This window comes from Colletotrichum tamarilloi (assembly GCF_030869305.1).
Source record: "Colletotrichum tamarilloi strain Tom-12 chromosome Unknown Scaffold_1.1, whole genome shotgun sequence".
Classification (NCBI taxonomy): domain Eukaryota; kingdom Fungi; phylum Ascomycota; class Sordariomycetes; order Glomerellales; family Glomerellaceae; genus Colletotrichum; species Colletotrichum tamarilloi.
In genome coordinates this window covers 1,292,731-1,310,183 of record NW_026849384.1, presented here as the reverse complement: position 1 = coordinate 1,310,183, position 17,453 = coordinate 1,292,731, and the positions used below count along the sequence as shown (strand labels likewise).

Sequence of the window (17,453 nt, the reverse complement as noted above, 5' to 3'; positions counted from 1 at the left end):
CAAATCAGTTTGTACACCAACTTTGTAACCTATCTTCTTGTTCTTGGACTTCAGTTGCAACAGATCTTGTCCTCTGCTATCCTGGAAAAACGGACGGCACGCTACTTCTGAGAACGAAAGTAGCGAAAGGCTCTTCTCGTCGCTGGATACTGACCAGTCGAACATCATCACTTTTCTTCTCCTCTTCTCTGCTGTGCCATTTCAGGGCCTATTCCAGTCCCGCCGGACTTGTGGTGAGCAACGCTTGTCTTCTGCACTTGGCCACTTGACAAAGTCTGACGTCGTCTCTGTAACAGTGTCGTTCGGTCCATCCACCACCAGCTTACGTCGCTTGATCGCTGAGCTCATACACACTCGACATCTCTCTTCCTCTTCGCCCTTCCCAATATCATCATGATGGCACACCAAGAAGACACCAAGCACTCACATCCTGAGTCCCATAACACCACTCTGCGCCATCCTGCTGTGGGCAACTACTCAGAACATCGTAGTCCGCAGTACAAGGTCTCCAACGAGCCTTCCTCCTCCATCGCTGACCGTCGAGTGGCCCGCAACATGTCAGGCTCCGAACCAACATACACCTCGGATGTTGAAGTTGATGGGGGCTTCGACATGATCTCTCATCACGAGGTCACTGCCTCCAGGACTTCCTCGGAGACAACCGGCTCTGAAGACACTGTCCTCAACTCGCTCGCTACTATAGCGATGGCTACAGCCCCAATCGTCCCTGGTTCCGCCTTGACCATGGACAACATGAACCTCCTTGATACGCAGTTACCCCTTGGGAACATAAGCACCTATCAGTGGCTTTGGGGTCAGCCGTGCCCTGGTGGCTTCGACATCAAGGACAGCTCGTCCAAAGACAGCATGAAGGTCCACATCTCGCACTCGCGTGTGAGCAGAGCTACAGATAGCTTTGAGAACGAGTATGGCATGGCCAACCATTCTTCCGAAGCTTTCATCACTTGCGCCGGTGACTGGGCCGATGTTGCTGCCGGTCCTGCCCCTGCGGCACTTCACTTGGACATCTAGTGTGTTGGTCTATTCAGCTTTCCTTCTTGTCCGTTACGGCTTGCCAACTACCTTGCATTTTCAGATTCCCTTCCGTTCTCCCCTATCCTCGTGCCATGCCGAGGCCTTGAGGAAGTCGGGGCAATGGAAGAGATGGCAAACGGTCGATCTTGGCTTTACTTCGGTTCCTTCTCTCATTCGCCATCAACATGGCTCGGCACTTCTCTTTGATGATTGAATCTTTGGTCGATGGATGTTGTTCAATGTCGCTCGCTACTTGTTCGTTTAGCGTTTGGTCGATTTGACGTCGGAATTGTTTGGATGAACCACGGTCGTTTTTCTGGAGGACTTGAGCCGCTCGCCCCTCTTCTTGTACACAGATGCACATTGGGTGTACAATTGGAATGCCAATCATTGATCTACGCTCCCATCCTCGTCATCGTTGCATTATCTCCCGTGACCAAAGTCTCATTAACCTAAACCCCTCCCCACCTCACCAGGTCGTCACCGACCCCAAGATCTTCCCCAGGCCATGGCAGTACCGATGGAGTGTACCCATGCGGGGAAGACAGCGGACCCGGCTCCAGTGCGGGACGTGGAGAGACGGCGTCGCATCGCATGGGACGAACTGCTCAGTCTCATCTCCCGCAGCACCCACTTTCAACTCTGATCCCCAATTTTCCCCACGGCATTTTCAATTTAGCCTGAACTTCAACCGGGTTGAACCCATTTCTTGCCATTATCCAGCGTTCATCAGGTTCCGCGTTGCCGGATGCCCACATAGCCAACGTTGCAATGGAAATCCCCAATTGGAGAACCATGTTATATTGAGGGGCAGGCGACTTAATGAAAGCACCGAATTCCGTGTTCGAGTACTCTTTATAAAGCTCACGATGGCCCCCTTTTTGATTCGGGCCTAGGAGCAGTGGATCTGGCAGCCAGCACTCGTTTCTCTGTAGCTCACCACGATGATGATCGCCTCTCTCAAGACGGCCTTCGCCGCCTTGCTCTTCCTCTCCCCTCTGGCAGAAGCACGCCCTCAGCATCCTGCGCGAGGAGATGAGAGGGAATGGGTCACCGTCTGGGGAACAATGCCTCAGCTGGTCGAGCCGGCTAACTTACCCCCCGCGCCATTTGTGAGTTTTCTTTCTCCTCGTCCTCAAAGCGCAATGGTTTTTCTCAGGAGCGTCCCCCTAATTCTCCCGCCCAGAACGAGACAGGCCGAGTCTTCCACGACGCGACCCTCCGCCAAACCGTCAAAGTCTCTCTCGCGACCTCGACTCTCCGCCTGCAAATCAGCAACGCCTTTGGCGGCTCAGACCTCCCCATCACGGCCGTAACCATCGCCCGGACGGCGAACAACACAGCCGGCACGAGCGGCGTCGACGCCGACTCCCTCCTAGTCGTCACCTTCTCGGGCAGCGGCGGCTTCGTCGTGCCCAACGGCGCCGTCGTCTTCTCGGATCCGATCGACCTCGCCGTCGAGGCGCAGTCCATCGTCTCCATCACGATTTATCTCGCCGACGGCCAGACGACCAACAGCATCACCGGCCACCCGGGCAGCCGCACCACGTCCTTCCTCAAGAGCGGGAACCACGTCGCGGACCAGGACCTCGCCACCACCGCTGGCAACGCCACCGCGACGACGACGACGGATCACTGGTACCTCATCAGCGCCCTCGAGGGCTGGCTTCCCAAGGGCGCCTCAGCCGTCGCCATCGTGGGCGACTCCATCAGCGACGGGCGCGGCTCGACGACCAACGCGAACAACCGCTGGCCTGACCGCCTCCTCGCGCGCATGCAAAACGAGTCATCCACCAGCGCCATCGCCATCGTCAACGAGGCCGCGGGCGGCAACCGAGTCCTGGCGGACGGCCTGGGTCCCAACGGTCTAGGCCGCATCGACAGGGACGTCATCGCGCAGTCAGGTATCAAGTACGCCATCGTCTTCATCGGCGTCAACGACATTGGCACCGCGACCAACACCACCGCCGCGCAGGAGGCCGTGGGCGACCGGCTCGTGGCGGCGTACGACCAGATGGTCACGCGGCTTCACCGGTTCGGCATCGCGGTGTTTGGTGCGACCATCACGCCGCTCACGGGCGACGGGCAGCCGTACTCTGACCCGACGAGGGAGGCGGCGCGGCAGAGGGTGAATGAGTGGATTCGGAGCAGCGGGCGGTACGATGCCGTGATTGACTTTGACGCGATTGTGAGGGACCCCGCGGCGCCGGAGAAGTTGAGGGCCGAGTATGATACGGGGGATCATTTGCATTTGAACCCGGCTGGGTATGAGGCCATGGCTGCTGGGATTGATCTCTCGATTTTTGAGAAGTTCAAGAATGGGGTTTCTGGGATGAATTAGGGGAGGAATACCGTGGTCTGACTGCTCGGTGGTGAGATGGGGCGATGTAAGTGAGTCAGATAGAGACCATATATAAGCGAATCCAAATGTAGAAGCAAAAAGTCAGGTTTTCCGAGGAGGATTCGTCAGATGGTTGGCTGTGTACGTGCAACTTGATGATTGGGTCGCATGCGTAATTGGCTGGTGATAAAACACGTACTTGTAGCTTGCCCAAGAGAGGCCTTCCTATCACGGGTAGCAGACGCTGTAGAATCAGTAAAGAAATACGAGTCTCGGAAGGAGAATCTTCATTCCGAATGCATCCATCAACACCTCTGCCACTAAAGAGTAAATTTCAAATACCCAGCAATCAGTAGAAGGAGTGAAAGGAAAGGGAAGAAGAAAGGGGGGGGGGGGGGGTAACTGACCATATATCTCACGCCCCTCAGTCGACCCGAACTCTGACTTCATGAAAGTATTTGTTTTAACTTAATCACTCGACCACCTCGCACACAGCTTGACCTGACCTCGCCGACCTAGACGGGCGCTGCGGTGTTGATGATGGAAAACGAGGTTGGGACGGGTTACATACCTACCATAGGGGCGTCTGTCCAAGTGACGGGAAGGTCAGGGGTCAGGTGAGCTGAAGTTTACTGTTGGGGGAAGGAGGTACGAGGATGTGCCTTCTTCTTTTTGTGACAGTCTCTGGGTACGGACAGGTTTCCAACTTTTGGGAAAGGTTGGGGGAAACGATCTAGTCCGATTGACATATGTACCATTTCTACCTTGGGTACACTTTACTATCACTCATAATTATGAAGTCAACTCACGACCTCCACAGCATGGACAGGACCACCAATTTTGCTAGAGATTCTCCGTCATGCCTGACACGTGGTTTTATCACTCCATATCAAAACAAAGGCTCCAGAGACAAGTTGAGTTACAGTATTGCATTAATTATCAGAGAGGTTCCTGCAGTTCGAGCTAATTTTCCAATATGTACAAAGAAGATTTAAGATAATAATAAAAGCCGTATCAGATATCAGATATTCATCAAGGGTGCTCTAGACTGCTTCATGCAACCATTTTGTCACGAACCAATTTTTTGGGTACAAGGACAGTAATTTGTTTACCAGTCGGCCTCCTCAATCTCGAGGATGGCAACACCGGCAACAGTGTTCTCGTCAGAGACCTTGGTGCTGTTGCCGTTAGCGGTGCTGAGAACGCAGTACACCTGGCCAGCGGGACCCTCGGGGAGCTGCTCGACGATGTACTGCAGGAAGACATGGTTAGCACAAAATTCATACATTTAGAGACAGTGTCAAAAAGGTTGGCACTTACGTCGTTACCGCTGACGGCAACCTCGGCGTAGTAGGTGTCGAGTCCAGAGTAGAAGACAGCGTAAACGGTAGCTCCGGCGGGGACAGTCTGCGCATCAACAGCAGCCTTGTAAGCACCCTCGAACAGAGCGCCGTGGGAGCTGGGCGTGGGGGAGACGGTCAACTTGGGGAAGGCCTTGAAGGGCAGGGCGGGCGTGCCGGGCGCGAAGCCGGTGACGAATTGGGCGGCGAGGGAGTAGACCTGGTTGAAGTCGAGAGGGGTGTCGAAGGGGGTGGGGAAGGGCTTCTGGCGGAGGGCGGCGCGGATGTAGGAGGAGTGGCGGGCCTCGACGGTCAGGATGGAGCCGGCGACGGGGACGTAGGTCTTGTCTGCGATGACGGCGGCGGCGCCGAGGTAGGCGGACACGCCGACGCCCTCGAGGACGGAGGCGAGGGCGAGGAAGGAGTCGGCGTCGTCGACGGGGAAGTCAAAGGTGGGCTCGGGAATGGCAGAGGTGCCGAGGGCACCCTTGAGGAAGTCGACGTGGGTCTGGTGTTTTGGGGAGGATTGTTAGTTTGGGGGTGGTTATGGCCAACGTTCCAAGTCGACGGGGGTTTTTGGTTTAGGGACTACCCTTTTGGGTGTTGTGTAGTGTGTTAGGGATGGAGCCTTACCTTCTCGTCCTCGTAGATGGTCTTGAGGTTCTTGTAGAACTTCTCGCCGACCTCACCGGCGTACTTGCAGAAGTCGGCCTCGGTGTAGTTCTTCAAGCCCTCCTCGTAGAACTTGCGCTCGAGGTACTCGAGGGTAAGAGCATAGCTATCAAACCTTTGTTAGATCTGGATTCAAAACTTGGTACTCCTGTGACTAACTTCAAGATGGTGATATCACCACCGGGGAGGGGGTCGTAGTTGGCCTTCTTCTCGAGGGGAGCGCCCCGGACGGAGGCGGCGGACGCGGCCGCGAGGATGATGGATGAGGTACGCATTGTGATGGGACTGTATTAGATGGAGATTGTAGGAGGGGTATAGAGTGACTATGTGCTTATGTATAATAGATTCACGAGAAAGGGTTGATTGATTTTTGGTAAGGAAGGACTGTTGGTGAGATGGTTGTATCTGCTATGGCTTCTTCCTTCATCTCTCTTACATCGCCCGCCCCGCTGTCGTCTTATATATCAGATACCTCTAAGTGATCACCCCATCTTGTCAACAACATGACGCCTTGTGATGAGACTCTTTTGCAACGAGATTACTCAGAGACAAACCCGCTTTCCGCAAGAATATGCTTACTGCACTCTAAATCCCGCTCCCTCGGATGGACCATTTCCCATGGAGCTATTGGAAAGGATAAACTGGAACGAATGCGCGCTAGCCCATGGTAGCACCTCGGAAGATCACGAACATTCCCCAGAGGGAGATGATGATCTCGTCATGGAAGAGGAACAGTGCGGCAAAGGCCTGTGAACTCTTTCGCAGGCGGGCACCAGCAGCAGCCCTGTCGTGGCTGTGAGGTGGGATGCCCGGAAGGCCCAACAATTGACTGTAATTGACTTGCGAAGAACAGCTCAGTGTTAGTCCAGCCCGGCTGCATTTGATCTTAGCGCGCTGAGAGCAAGGACTTCTCGCTAGGTAGAGAAAAGCCTGGGTTGGTCGAATTGCAGCGAGAAGGATTCCAAACCACGTGAGGAATGAATAGCAAAGACCCCAATGGCATGTTTTGACGCGCTGGACATTGGCACTTGCGATCTGATAGTCTTGGCCTGTCTCGGCCCAAGACAGTCGACAGGAGCCGAACGTTAGCTCGGTGGCTCTCCTCGTTCCCGAGCTGCAAGCACGCCCGGATGGCGAGCATTCCGGGACTGGTACCTAGGGTGCGGGGGAAAATATGGCCCGCAATATGCTTATTGCTTGTTAGTCCACGACTCCACGCTGGGTCAAATCTCAACAAGGCCCGCGGAGAAGGTGTGATGAGACCAAGGGATTGGGGCTACGATCGACACTATTTTCCGAAAAGAAAATAAGCTTGTATTCCTTCAGCTTCATTGCGAAAGCGACAACACAGAACTCTCGGTACAACGGCTTGCCGTCCTGCTAGACCCTACATCTCGAGGGCGAACAGAACCAGTAATACTACAGGTTGGCTTTCATGTCCCCACCGTACCGAACCTGCCGAAGGATGGAAGGCTTGAGCTCGGAGAGACTCTTGAAGCCGGAGAGTCCCATTGTCAAGTCCAGATCAGCAAGCAGCCCAGCAATGACAGCCTTCGCGCCCTCTTTACCCGCAATGCCCAGGCCATAGATGGCGGGCCTGCCAACGAAGACGGCCTTAGCCCCCAGAGCGATCGCCTTGACAATGTCCGCCCCAGTTCGGATCCCGGAATCGAACATAACCGTGAGCTTGTCGCCCACGGCTTCAACAATCTCCGGGAGCACCTCGAGCGAGGCTACCCCGCCGTCGAGCTGTCGGCCGCCGTGGTTACTGACGATGATGCCCGACATGCCGTGCTCGACGGCGAGCTTGGCGTCCTCGACGCTCAGCACGCCCTTAAGAACGATGGGCCCGTCCCAGTTCTTCTTCAGGAGCGCCAGATCCTTCCAAGAATGGTGATCGCCTGGGAAGGCCTGGCTGATCCAGTACCGCGAGGCGCTGATGATGTTGTCCTCTACCTGGTCGCCGTCGTTCTGCTCGGAAAACTTCTTGCGGAAGACGGGATCGCTGAAGCCGACCGCGTTGCCCGTACCTGTGATGAAGGGCAGATATGCCTGGTCGAGATCGGCCGGCCGCCAAGCCAAAGTCACGGTGTCGAGAGTCACGACGAGGACCTTGTACCCGTTGGCCCTGGCACGTCTGAGAATCGACCCCGTAATGTCATCATCCATGGGCCAGTATAACTGGAACCAGCGGTGCTGGTCGCCACAAACTTTGGCGACCTCCTCAATGGTCGAGGTCGCCGCCGTGCTTAACGTATACGGCACTTGCAACTCGGCGCAGGCGGCTGCCAGACCCGTCTCCTTGTCCTCATGGAAGATGCTCTGAACCCCGATGGGGGCCATCAAAAGGGGAGACTCTAAGCTGTTGTCTTAGAGCAGTGTCTCATTTTAAAATTGGGTTGGCATCCGCAACGTACCATAAGTCACGCCAAATAATTCTGTTCTCAAATCCCGAGGATTGCTAGGTCTCAGGAAGCGAGGCACAATCTTCCACTGGCGAAAGGCTAGACGGTTCGCGTCCATAGTCGAGAGCTCGCCAGCTCCTCCGAAGACGTAGTTGAAGGACTCTGGGCCCATGGCCTTCTTGGCCTGGGCCTGTAGGCCGTTGGGATCCGTCGTTACGATTGGCAATTGGCCTGCCATAATGCCGTTTTGATAGATGCTGACGGCGTAGGCCGAGTAAGGGGTCCGTTCATCGTCATCGCCTGAGTCTGCCATTGTGAGAAGGGAAGGGCTCGTAAAGATTGAAAAGAAATCTAGAAAATCTGTTTAGATATTAAAGACAGTGTCCGTCGCGGTAAAATTGTAATTGTATTCTCATTGACAGTAGTGTATCGTATTATCTCAACAACTCTAGAGATGGACTTGGGGAGATCGAGGGATTGCGGGGGTGGCATTGGCGTCTTGAAATACTCCGAAGAGTGTCAGATCCGTAAGCTCCCCGGCTGGGAGCCTCGGCACGAAGCTCCCATGTTACTCGTCATGGTAACAATAGGAAGTGAGCGTTGTCCGTCGGGGCGTTCATGTAATCGGCAACACGGCAGCTGCAAAGCAACCACCAAATTAATCGTCTCAAGATCACCAAATAGAATTATCTGCAAGCAATTCAGAGACAGATGAACAGTATTCTCTAAGAATATAGATGTCGGTCAGAAAGCAGCTGTGTACGAAAGGTGATGAGAATGACAGGAGCCACTAGATAGAAAGATACCTTGACCCTGGCTTCTCGTCACTGTATCCACGCGTACCCTCTTATCCGAGCACCCTGCGCCTAGCTCTGTGGCTCCACCTCCAGGAGGACCCCACCATGGAAGTCAATTAGCACTCCGCGATTCTCTCTCCCCCAAGAATCCCGCGTTCCAGTTTCGACCTCGAACTCGCGTCACCAACACCGCGCCGCCGAACGTGATCTCGCCATGTTATAGCACCCGTTCCAGCCCACACACTTACAGAAGTCACATACAATGGATATTGACGATATCCTACGCGAGGTCGACCCAGTCTCGTACTCAATTCCCTCCGAGACACGCGACTTACAGGCCCTGACGCGCGCTTGGGTGGCAGAGCGAACCGCCCCAGAACTTCTAGAGTGTGTGACCCCCTGCCTCTCGGCGTTTTCCGAATAATTGAGTCTCAATTTTTTGTCGTGCTGACATGCGGTGCGTCAGATGGCCTACCGGCGGTCTCTTTGAGCGCGTCAACGATCGCATCAAGCACCAGATCGAAAAGGTCGAAGACATGACGGGTGACATGGACCCCAAGACCAACTTCGCTCTCATCGTCATTCAGACGGAGCTTGAGCGCTTCAAGTTCCTCGTCAGAAGCTTCCTTCGTGCTCGTATCGCAAAGGTACCCAATCTTCGCTGCTCTCCAACCGAATTCGGCGCATGTTCATTGGCACCGAACGTGGCTAACTGTCTGCTCTGATCCTGTAGATCGATAAACATGCTCTCCACTACCTCTCGTCTCCGGCCCTCCGCGCTCGTCTTTCCGAAACAGAACTGGCATACGCGACTCGTCACCAGGCACTCCTGCATAATCACTATCTTTCGTCCTTCCTTTCCTCCTTCCCGCCAAACCTGCAGAACCTCAACGATACCGCTGGCAACATTAGCATGATCGACGGGCCAGATCTCGATACCGCAGTCTTTATTCGTATGCTACGAGATACAGAAGTGGAAGGAAAGGGAACGGACGCGGACGGCTCCGTGCTAGCGGAGACCGGTGACATCTTGATTTTGAGATGGTCTAGCGCAAAACCCGTTGTCGATGACGGGAACGCTGAGCTTGTCTGATGGTTTCCGTCAACTTGCAAAAGAGAAACACACAGCATCAGTACCGGCTAGTGGCCTATATACGATGGACGGAAGAAAGTCGGGCGATGGTATGAGGCGACACTGTCTGTGTTCAAGCGCGCACGAATTTGGCCCTGGTGCTAGCAACAGAAAGGCTTGGTCTAGGACAGATACAGACATCACGCTGCGTCCCACGGCATATGCCTATCTTGCCGCGACGACTATGCAAGTTACTCGTCCGGTTCGGACTTGGGCTGGGGCTGCTCAAGGAGAACGCAGGCTCACGTCTTGTTTACCGCGAAAAAAGCCGTGTAGGAGATGAAGGGCTGCATATCTCCTTGCGTGCTTGCGTCAAGTCTGCGCAATTAGCGGCGGGGCTTACTCCGGTTAGCCAGACGATAGTTTGGAGGTTGTATTCCGTGGTAGACAGAGTCCCACATCGATGCGGCCATCACATAGGAACGGAAAATGGGAGAATCGAGGATGCTGACTGGACACAATTGCTGTGATCAAAGGTTAGCAAGGATGCTCGAACTACCTCATGGTCTACTCCCAAAGTCGATTTCGTAACTAGCTGATACAACCATACTATGTTACACAAATAACATCTTGAGAATAAAAAGGGAAGTGGAGGACACCGAATCTCCTGATCACTCTTCGGCGCATGCAGCCGGCTGCAAAATACCTCTAAATAGCAGGCAAAAGGAGGTCATGACCACAACTTCCAAGCCGAAGCTGTTACAGAGTATTCTAGGTACCTTAAACTTCTTACATGGAATTTCTCGAAGTCGGCCGCGGCTAGTCTGCACGTGGCGAGTGCCTGAAGCAGACTCAACCCCCACCATAATCACATCACTGGCCCCACTGAAAGCCGATCGGCAGAGGTGACCTTAGCGGCAGATGTCACTGCTATTGACGGGCAAGACCCGACCACCGGTTCCCTAAACTCGGAAATATCGCCGCTAAAGCGCAGGCCCAACGGCCACACACACTTCACTCACTTAGCCTCATCCAGAGAATTTTTTCCGCATATGACTCAACTTTGACCATCCAGTTCCTCTCATCCACTTGATCTGCATGAAGACCTTTTGTTGATACCCAATTAATCTCATATGACGACGATCTAGATTCTTCTTTTGATATCGGAGAAAGCCATCTTAGCAGACCCTCTTCTGTCAACTTTATTTTCTTCCCACCCTTGGATTTTATGCAAACTCAACGCACGTATCTTTTTGCACCGTCCCTCATACGCCGTATAAGTCGTCAGATTACGACATTTAGCCACAACTACCGGCGACTGATTTCATCACAACACAACGACAAAATCACAATGGAGACCCAAGTAGTAAAAGTCGAGGCTCAAGGTCTTGGGGATTTCAGAGATGCAGAGGGACCTGAGAGGTTAAGCAGCTGGGAAATCGCCAACTCAGCCTCTGGCGCATCATTAGCCGCCCTACGAGATGCAGCAGAATATCTGCGCAGCAAGGACACGCCCGTGGCATTTCCAACCGAAACCGTCTACGGCCTCGGGGCCGACGCCACGAGAAGCGGCGCCGTCAAGGGCATCTACTCAGCCAAGGGTCGGCCATCAGACAACCCTCTGATATCGCACGTCTGCGATCTGGATATGTTGCGGAGCCTGCTGCGGTCCGAGAAGCAGACAAACGGTGACGCAGCAAAGGACCCGATCCCGGAAATCTACAAGCCGCTCATTGAAAAGTTCTGGCCCGGACCCCTGACGATCTTGCTGAGGAATCCGGAACCGAGCAAGCTCGCGCCCGAAGTCACGGCGGGGTTGGCCAGCTTTGGCGTCCGGATGCCGTCCTCGCCGCTGGCGCTGACGCTCATCAAGCTCGCCGGCGTGCCCCTGGCCGCGCCCTCGGCCAATGCGTCCACGAAACCGTCGCCCACGACGGCGCAGCACGTCTTGCACGACCTGGAAGGGCGCATCGAGCTCATCCTGGACGGCGGGGCGTGCCAGGTCGGCGTGGAGAGCACCGTCGTTGACGGCCTGTGCGACCCGCCCGTCGTGCTGAGGCCCGGCGGCGTGGGCATGGAGGAGCTGCGGGCTTGTCCCGGCTGGGAGGGCGTCGTCAAGGCGTACAAGGACGAGAGCGAGATGGGCAAGGCGACGCCGCGGGCGCCGGGGATGAAGTATAAGCATTACAGCCCCAAGGCAAAGGTTGTGTTGTACGAGTGGGCTTGCGAGGCTGGTGCTGAGGGTATCATTGCCGAGGACCTGCAGAAGGCGCTGATCCAGCAGAATGGCGACGTGACGACGACGAATGGCGCCGGGCTGGGTCCGCTCAAGATTGGTATCATTCGCACGAGGCGGTGGAAGATTGCGGGTGGTCTGCACCATGGCGCGTTGCAAGTCTCCAAGGTTCATGTTGACGGGGCTACGGCGGCGAATGCGAGGGACGAAGCGGCGTACGAGGTGCAGGAGGGCGAGCTTCAGGACGCAGAGGACAAGCTCATGGCGACGATCCTCGACATAGATCTGGGCGACGACATTAAGGGGATTGCTCAGGGGCTTTTCTCGGCTCTGAGGGATCTGGATAGAAGAGGTGCCAGCGTCATCTTCGTGGACGGCATCGACGACAGGAATGACATTGCAGAGGCGGTAATGAACAGGCTGCGTAAGGCGGCCTCCGAAATCCGAGCATAGATGGGTTTCTTGGACAAAAAATAGAATCAAGCATAAATTCGAGGCATTCGTCATGACGTCCCCCTTTCGAGGGACTATACTTTTAATGATGCGTTCCCTTTAGAAGCCACCATAAAACTCCCATTTGCACAACCATCCCTGGTTTATATCTCCATCCTCTCTCTCCCTTACACCATGAACGACCCCTTACAAACCTTGCCGCAGCCAGTCCGCCAGTTTCGACTTACCCAGCTGGGCCAGGTTGTTGACACCTTGTTCACTGAGGTCGATGCGGCGGAGGTCAACGTCTTGCGCCGGCGCCTTGCTGACTCTTTGGACGATAATGGTGGGGTCGGTCTCGAGGATGATGCCGTCGTCAACGATCTCGTCGATAGCGAGGGAGACGAGGTCGTAGTTCTCGACGATTGTGCGCTTGTCGACAGATTGCCTAATCGAGCTGTTAGAACCACCAGCTACCTGCAGCTCCCAGGAAACACAAAGGGGGATGGCTTACTTGAAGAGGAGGTGCAGGGAATCTCTCAGGGCCAGAATAACGTTGTAAAGAAGAACCTCGTTCTCGTCAACGCCTCCGACAACGTACATCATAACGTCCGACTCCATCTTGTACAGAACGATCCGGTTGTCGTAGAGGATGATATCGCCGGTCTGCTTGGCCGTCTTCTCCAGGAGACCCTTCTCAAAGGCTTTTTGCGACTTGACATCAGGGTATGGGTTCGTCTGGCCTATCGTGGATCGGTCACGTCAGTCATGGAGCTCCAGAGCTCTGCGTCGGAGGGGGGAAAGCCAGCGCATACCGTCCTTCTGTGTGCCTTGGTGGGGTGCGCTGTAGTACTTGGAGAATAACCGCGATCCGTCCTCAATGCTGAGGATCAGGATCGCGTTGACGGAGAAAAGGGACATTCCAGGAGCCATCTTGACGGTTATTTAGGGTGTTGTTGCGCCGGATTGCGCTTGTTGGTGGGTTGCTGGGTAATGTCACTTTAGTCAACGGTGCCTGGTAGGGAGCTCTGGCGGGATGCAATTGACCACCTCAGCATCCCAGAATCGGTGCAAGTCGGTGGGTGGTTTCGCCGATGGCCGGATAGCAGGGATGTGGGAATCCACCAAGCCTTGAGCCCCCATCAGAAAGGTGGCCCCAGCGACATGGGCGGTAGATGGAACGCACAGGCCAGTGCTTCCACAGCGCGTAAAGTGGAAAACGCGAAACTCCTTTTCGGGACGCGTTCAGACTGGGTGAGCGCGTAAAGTGCTTTTTCGAGATTGCAATGCAGCCCACCTTTTAGTTGCTCCTGAACGACGCCTCTCCACACCTGCCCTCTCCCCAGCAACGCACATATTCTTTCAGTCGCATCCCGCATCCCACTTCCCCCCCGTTCGACCAACAACCGCAAGACTACGAACGTCAAAAACAACAAAATGTCTTCGCCTTCGAAAAGGTCGACGAGAAGCTCGACGGCCGGTGGAACTCCCCGCCGTTCTACGAGAAACAACCCGGACGCTGATCGCAGCACTCCCGCGCCGGCAGACGAAGAGGCGCAACAACGCCCTGCAGAGACCCCTCGTACAACCCGCCGGTCCCAGCTTGCGTCCAGCCCTCTGTTCTATGAATCCTCTCCGGCACAGTCTGCCAATGGTCGTCGCAATGCACCTGCCAATGGCGATGTTTCGTCTCCTTTGCGCAACATGAGCAACAGCCAGAGCACCGCCGCTGGGCCTGCTCCCAGCTCACCGCTGCGTCAAGACATTGACACCCAATCCACCGGTGATGGAGATAGGACACCGCGTGCGAGCGGTATGATGAGAGGTCAGCACTTCATTGGTGTATGTGCGTGCAAAGTATTGACTTGTATGCCCAGAATCGTCACCAATCCGATACGAAGCCAGCTCCAGCCCGGGACCGATGCGGGCACCTCAGTCAGACTTGCGCAGCGAAAGCAGTGGCCTTTTTGTCTCTGATAGAGCATCTCGCTCCCGCAGAGGTGACATCAACTCAGAAGGCATCAGAACACCACGCCGCCGCATTGTCTTGGATCCTCAAGGCAGAGTAACCACAGACGCCCCGGGCTCCGATGCACTTTCATTCAGCAACCCAGACCCAAACACGTCAGAGGCAGATCGTCTTGGTGGGCAAGGAGAGAGTGCCATTTGGGGTACCACGGTTTCAGTCGACGACACCTTCGCAGCCTTCAAAGATTTCCTCAGGCACTTCACACGGAAATACCAGCTGTACAGGGAGGGCTGGACCGAAGCAGAGGTTCAGAATGCCCCTGACGCTGAGTCCAAGCCCTACTGGGAGGCTTTGGAAAACATGCTTCTTCTCGGTACCGCCAGGCTCCATCTCAACGTCGCCGATCTGAACACCTACCCCCCGACACGCAAGCTCTGGTACCACCTCCAAGCCTACCCGCAAGAAATCGTCCCCATCATGGATCAGTCAGTGAGCGACATGATGGTAGAGCTGGCAAGAGCTGAAGACCAAAGACAACGTGCCTCTCAGAGCAGTGCTGGCGATGCGGCTAGGCGCAGCAACACTGCACCCAGCTCCGAGATTGCCTTCCCGAGCTCAGACCATGCTGGCTCTGATGCCCCGACACCGCGACCTACTATGGACCTCCCTTCCAAGGAAGACGAGGTTTCTGGCTTGCTTTACATGGTCCGGCCTTTCGGACTGGACAAGACGACCAACCTTCGAGACCTGAACCCCTCAGATATGGACAGACTCATCACCATCAAGGGTCTTGTCATCCGCACCACGCCAGTCATCCCAGACATGAAGGATGCGTTCTTCCGTTGCAGTGTTTGCAATCACTCGGTCAACGTTGGTCTCGATAGAGGCAAAATCCGCGAGCCTACTGAGTGCCCGCGTACTCGCTGCGCATCCAAGAACTCCATGCAGATTATCCACAACCGTTGTGTCTTCGACGACAAGCAGGTGATCAAGCTTCAGGAGACCCCCGATGCGGTTCCTGCCGGACAGACGCCCCACTCAGTCTCGGTTTGTGTGTACAACGAGTTGGTGGACTTCTGCAAAGCTGGTGACCGTGTTGAGCTTACGGGTATTTTCCGCGTCAACCCTGTGCGTGTGAATCCTCGCCAAAGAACCATCAAGAGTATCTACAAAACATATGTCGATGTGTTGCATGTTCAAAAGGTGGACAAGAAGAGGATGGGAGTCGACACTTCGACCCTCGGCCTTGAAGGTGAAGAAGAAGAGTCTGGCAACGACCCCAACATGGAAGAAACCAAGAAGATCAGCCCAGAGGAGGAAGAGAAGATTAAGGAGACCGCTGCCAGGCCAGACATCTACGATCTTCTTTCCCGCTCACTCGCCCCATCTATCTACGAGATGGACGACGTGAAGAAGGGAATTTTGCTGCAACTATTCGGTGGCACCAACAAGACTTTCACCAAGGGTGGCAGCCCCAGATACAGAGGCGATATTAACGTCTTGCTCTGCGGTGACCCTTCGACGTCCAAGTCCCAGATTCTCTCCTACGTGCACAAGATTGCTCCTCGTGGTGTGTACACCAGCGGAAAGGGCTCCTCAGCTGTTGGTCTCACTGCGTACGTCACTAGAGATCCCGAGACTCGCCAGCTTGTTCTTGAGTCTGGTGCCCTGGTCTTATCTGACGGCGGTGTTTGCTGCATCGACGAGTTTGACAAGATGTCGGAATCAACTCGTTCTGTTCTCCACGAAGTGATGGAACAGCAGACGGTATCCGTTGCCAAGGCCGGCATCATCACCACCTTGAACGCCCGAACGAGTATTCTGGCTTCTGCCAACCCGATTGGCAGTCGTTACAACCCTGACCTGCCCGTACCTCAGAACATCGACCTGCCTCCCACTCTGCTCTCTCGTTTCGATTTGGTCTACCTCATTCTCGATCGCGCAGATGAGAAGAGCGATGCTCGTCTTGCTCGCCATCTGCTTTCCTTGTACCTGGAAGATAACCCGGAGTCTGCCCAGCAGAAGGATGATATTCTCGTAAGTGCCCGTTGTTAGCTCCCATCGTTTCAACAGTTTCTGACCTGTATCCAGCCTGTTGAGTTCCTCACCACCTACATCTCCTACGCTCGCTCGCAAATACAGCCTACCATCGCCCAAGATGCCGCTCAAGAGTTGGTCAACCAATACCTTGAGATGCGCAAGCTCGGCCAGGATGTCCGCGCTGCGGAGAAGCGTATCACTGCTACTACTCGTCAACTTGAGTCCATGATTCGTCTGTCTGAGGCTCACGCCAAGATGCGTCTTTCTACAACAGTTGTTCGCGAGGACGTCATGGAAGCCGCCCGCCTCATTCGCTCTGCCTTGAAGACTGCTGCCACCGACTCCCAGGGTCGCATCGACATGAGTCTCCTGACGGAGGGCACGAGCGCTGCCGATCGCCGCAAGAAGGAGGAGATCAAGAACGCCGTGCTCCACCTACTCGACGAGCTGACCAGCAATGGACAGACCGTCAAGTGGGCCGAGGTTGCACGGAGGCTCAGCGAGTCGGCTAGCATGCCGATTGAGCAGAGCGACTTCAACGAGACGATGCGGACGTTGGAGATGGAGGGTCTTATTATGGTTAGCGGCGAAGGCGCTAGGAGAACTGTCAGGAGAGTGACTGCGATGGTGTAAGAGAGCATTTTTGGGAGGAACAGAAAAATGGTGTGACGCCCTTGTAGATGAGATTATGTGGAATGTGTGGGCTTCTGATACGTTGGGCCCGGTGAGGAAGGGAAAGTTTGGCGTTGGTCTTTAGTGTTCTCATCCATTTGACAAGCTGCAGGACTACTTGCAGAGAAATATATAATGAAGCCAAAGTTGAATCCTTGCAAATGAGCAGAAAAGGTAACCGAGCCGTTGACACGCATATGCATGTTGGTTGGTATCGCGGGTATATGGTTTCATCCGTCCGTCTTGGAAGAGGGGTTCATTGCCCGTATATTCGAAGGTAAAAGGGGCGCTTCTCCTCGTTCTATCGTTCGACTTATTTGATCAGATTACACTGATGTGAGCCAGACCTCGACTCTGTTGTGAAGAGTTGTATTGAAACCTAGTCGAAGATACCAGGCATCGACTGAGGCTCGAGCAACACGAATCAGCTCATAAGCAGTCG

The 17,453-nt window shown here is 54.8% G+C and overlaps 8 protein-coding genes across 8 annotated transcripts; 5 read left to right on the top strand and 3 right to left on the bottom strand.

The window, feature by feature from the left end:
* Positions 1 to 393: 393 nt before the first annotated feature.
* CTAM01_00437 (uncharacterized protein) lies at positions 394 to 1,032 on the top strand (the record flags this gene model as incomplete). Its single annotated transcript, XM_060516489.1, has 1 exon — positions 394 to 1,032. The coding sequence occupies one exon, from the start codon at positions 394 to 396 to the stop codon at positions 1,030 to 1,032; it is 639 nt and encodes a 212-aa protein (XP_060389115.1).
* Positions 1,033 to 1,979: 947 nt separating this feature from the next.
* On the top strand, positions 1,980 to 3,376 carry CTAM01_00436 (GDSL-like Lipase/Acylhydrolase; the record flags this gene model as incomplete). The annotated part of the gene is made up of 2 exons (XM_060516488.1): positions 1,980 to 2,147; positions 2,222 to 3,376. The coding sequence occupies 2 exons, from the start codon at positions 1,980 to 1,982 to the stop codon at positions 3,374 to 3,376; spliced, it is 1,323 nt and encodes a 440-aa protein (XP_060389114.1).
* Positions 3,377 to 4,484: 1,108 nt separating this feature from the next.
* On the bottom strand, positions 4,485 to 5,663 carry CTAM01_00435 (uncharacterized protein; the record flags this gene model as incomplete). The annotated part of the gene is made up of 4 exons (XM_060516487.1): positions 4,485 to 4,628; positions 4,697 to 5,224; positions 5,350 to 5,494; positions 5,548 to 5,663. 4 exons carry the CDS (start codon positions 5,661 to 5,663, stop codon positions 4,485 to 4,487), a joined length of 933 nt encoding a protein of 310 aa, XP_060389113.1.
* Positions 5,664 to 6,807: 1,144 nt separating this feature from the next.
* CTAM01_00434 (FMN-dependent dehydrogenase) lies at positions 6,808 to 8,106 on the bottom strand (the record flags this gene model as incomplete). The annotated part of the gene is made up of 2 exons (XM_060516486.1): positions 6,808 to 7,745; positions 7,806 to 8,106. The coding sequence occupies 2 exons, from the start codon at positions 8,104 to 8,106 to the stop codon at positions 6,808 to 6,810; spliced, it is 1,239 nt and encodes a 412-aa protein (XP_060389112.1).
* Positions 8,107 to 8,852: 746 nt separating this feature from the next.
* Positions 8,853 to 9,683, top strand: CTAM01_00433 (uncharacterized protein; the record flags this gene model as incomplete). Its single annotated transcript, XM_060516485.1, has 3 exons — positions 8,853 to 8,977; positions 9,057 to 9,237; positions 9,324 to 9,683. The coding sequence occupies 3 exons, from the start codon at positions 8,853 to 8,855 to the stop codon at positions 9,681 to 9,683; spliced, it is 666 nt and encodes a 221-aa protein (XP_060389111.1).
* A 1,330-nt stretch (positions 9,684 to 11,013) lies between these two features.
* On the top strand, positions 11,014 to 12,351 carry CTAM01_00432 (yrdC protein; the record flags this gene model as incomplete). Its single annotated transcript, XM_060516484.1, has 1 exon — positions 11,014 to 12,351. The coding sequence occupies one exon, from the start codon at positions 11,014 to 11,016 to the stop codon at positions 12,349 to 12,351; it is 1,338 nt and encodes a 445-aa protein (XP_060389110.1).
* Positions 12,352 to 12,537: 186 nt separating this feature from the next.
* On the bottom strand, positions 12,538 to 13,263 carry CTAM01_00431 (clathrin adaptor complex small chain; the record flags this gene model as incomplete). Its single annotated transcript, XM_060516483.1, has 3 exons — positions 12,538 to 12,778; positions 12,845 to 13,073; positions 13,146 to 13,263. The coding sequence occupies 3 exons, from the start codon at positions 13,261 to 13,263 to the stop codon at positions 12,538 to 12,540; spliced, it is 588 nt and encodes a 195-aa protein (XP_060389109.1).
* Positions 13,264 to 13,767: 504 nt separating this feature from the next.
* CTAM01_00430 (MCM2/3/5 family protein) lies at positions 13,768 to 16,972 on the top strand (the record flags this gene model as incomplete). Its single annotated transcript, XM_060516482.1, has 3 exons — positions 13,768 to 14,155; positions 14,208 to 16,336; positions 16,391 to 16,972. The coding sequence occupies 3 exons, from the start codon at positions 13,768 to 13,770 to the stop codon at positions 16,970 to 16,972; spliced, it is 3,099 nt and encodes a 1,032-aa protein (XP_060389108.1).
* Positions 16,973 to 17,453: the final 481 nt, after the last annotated feature.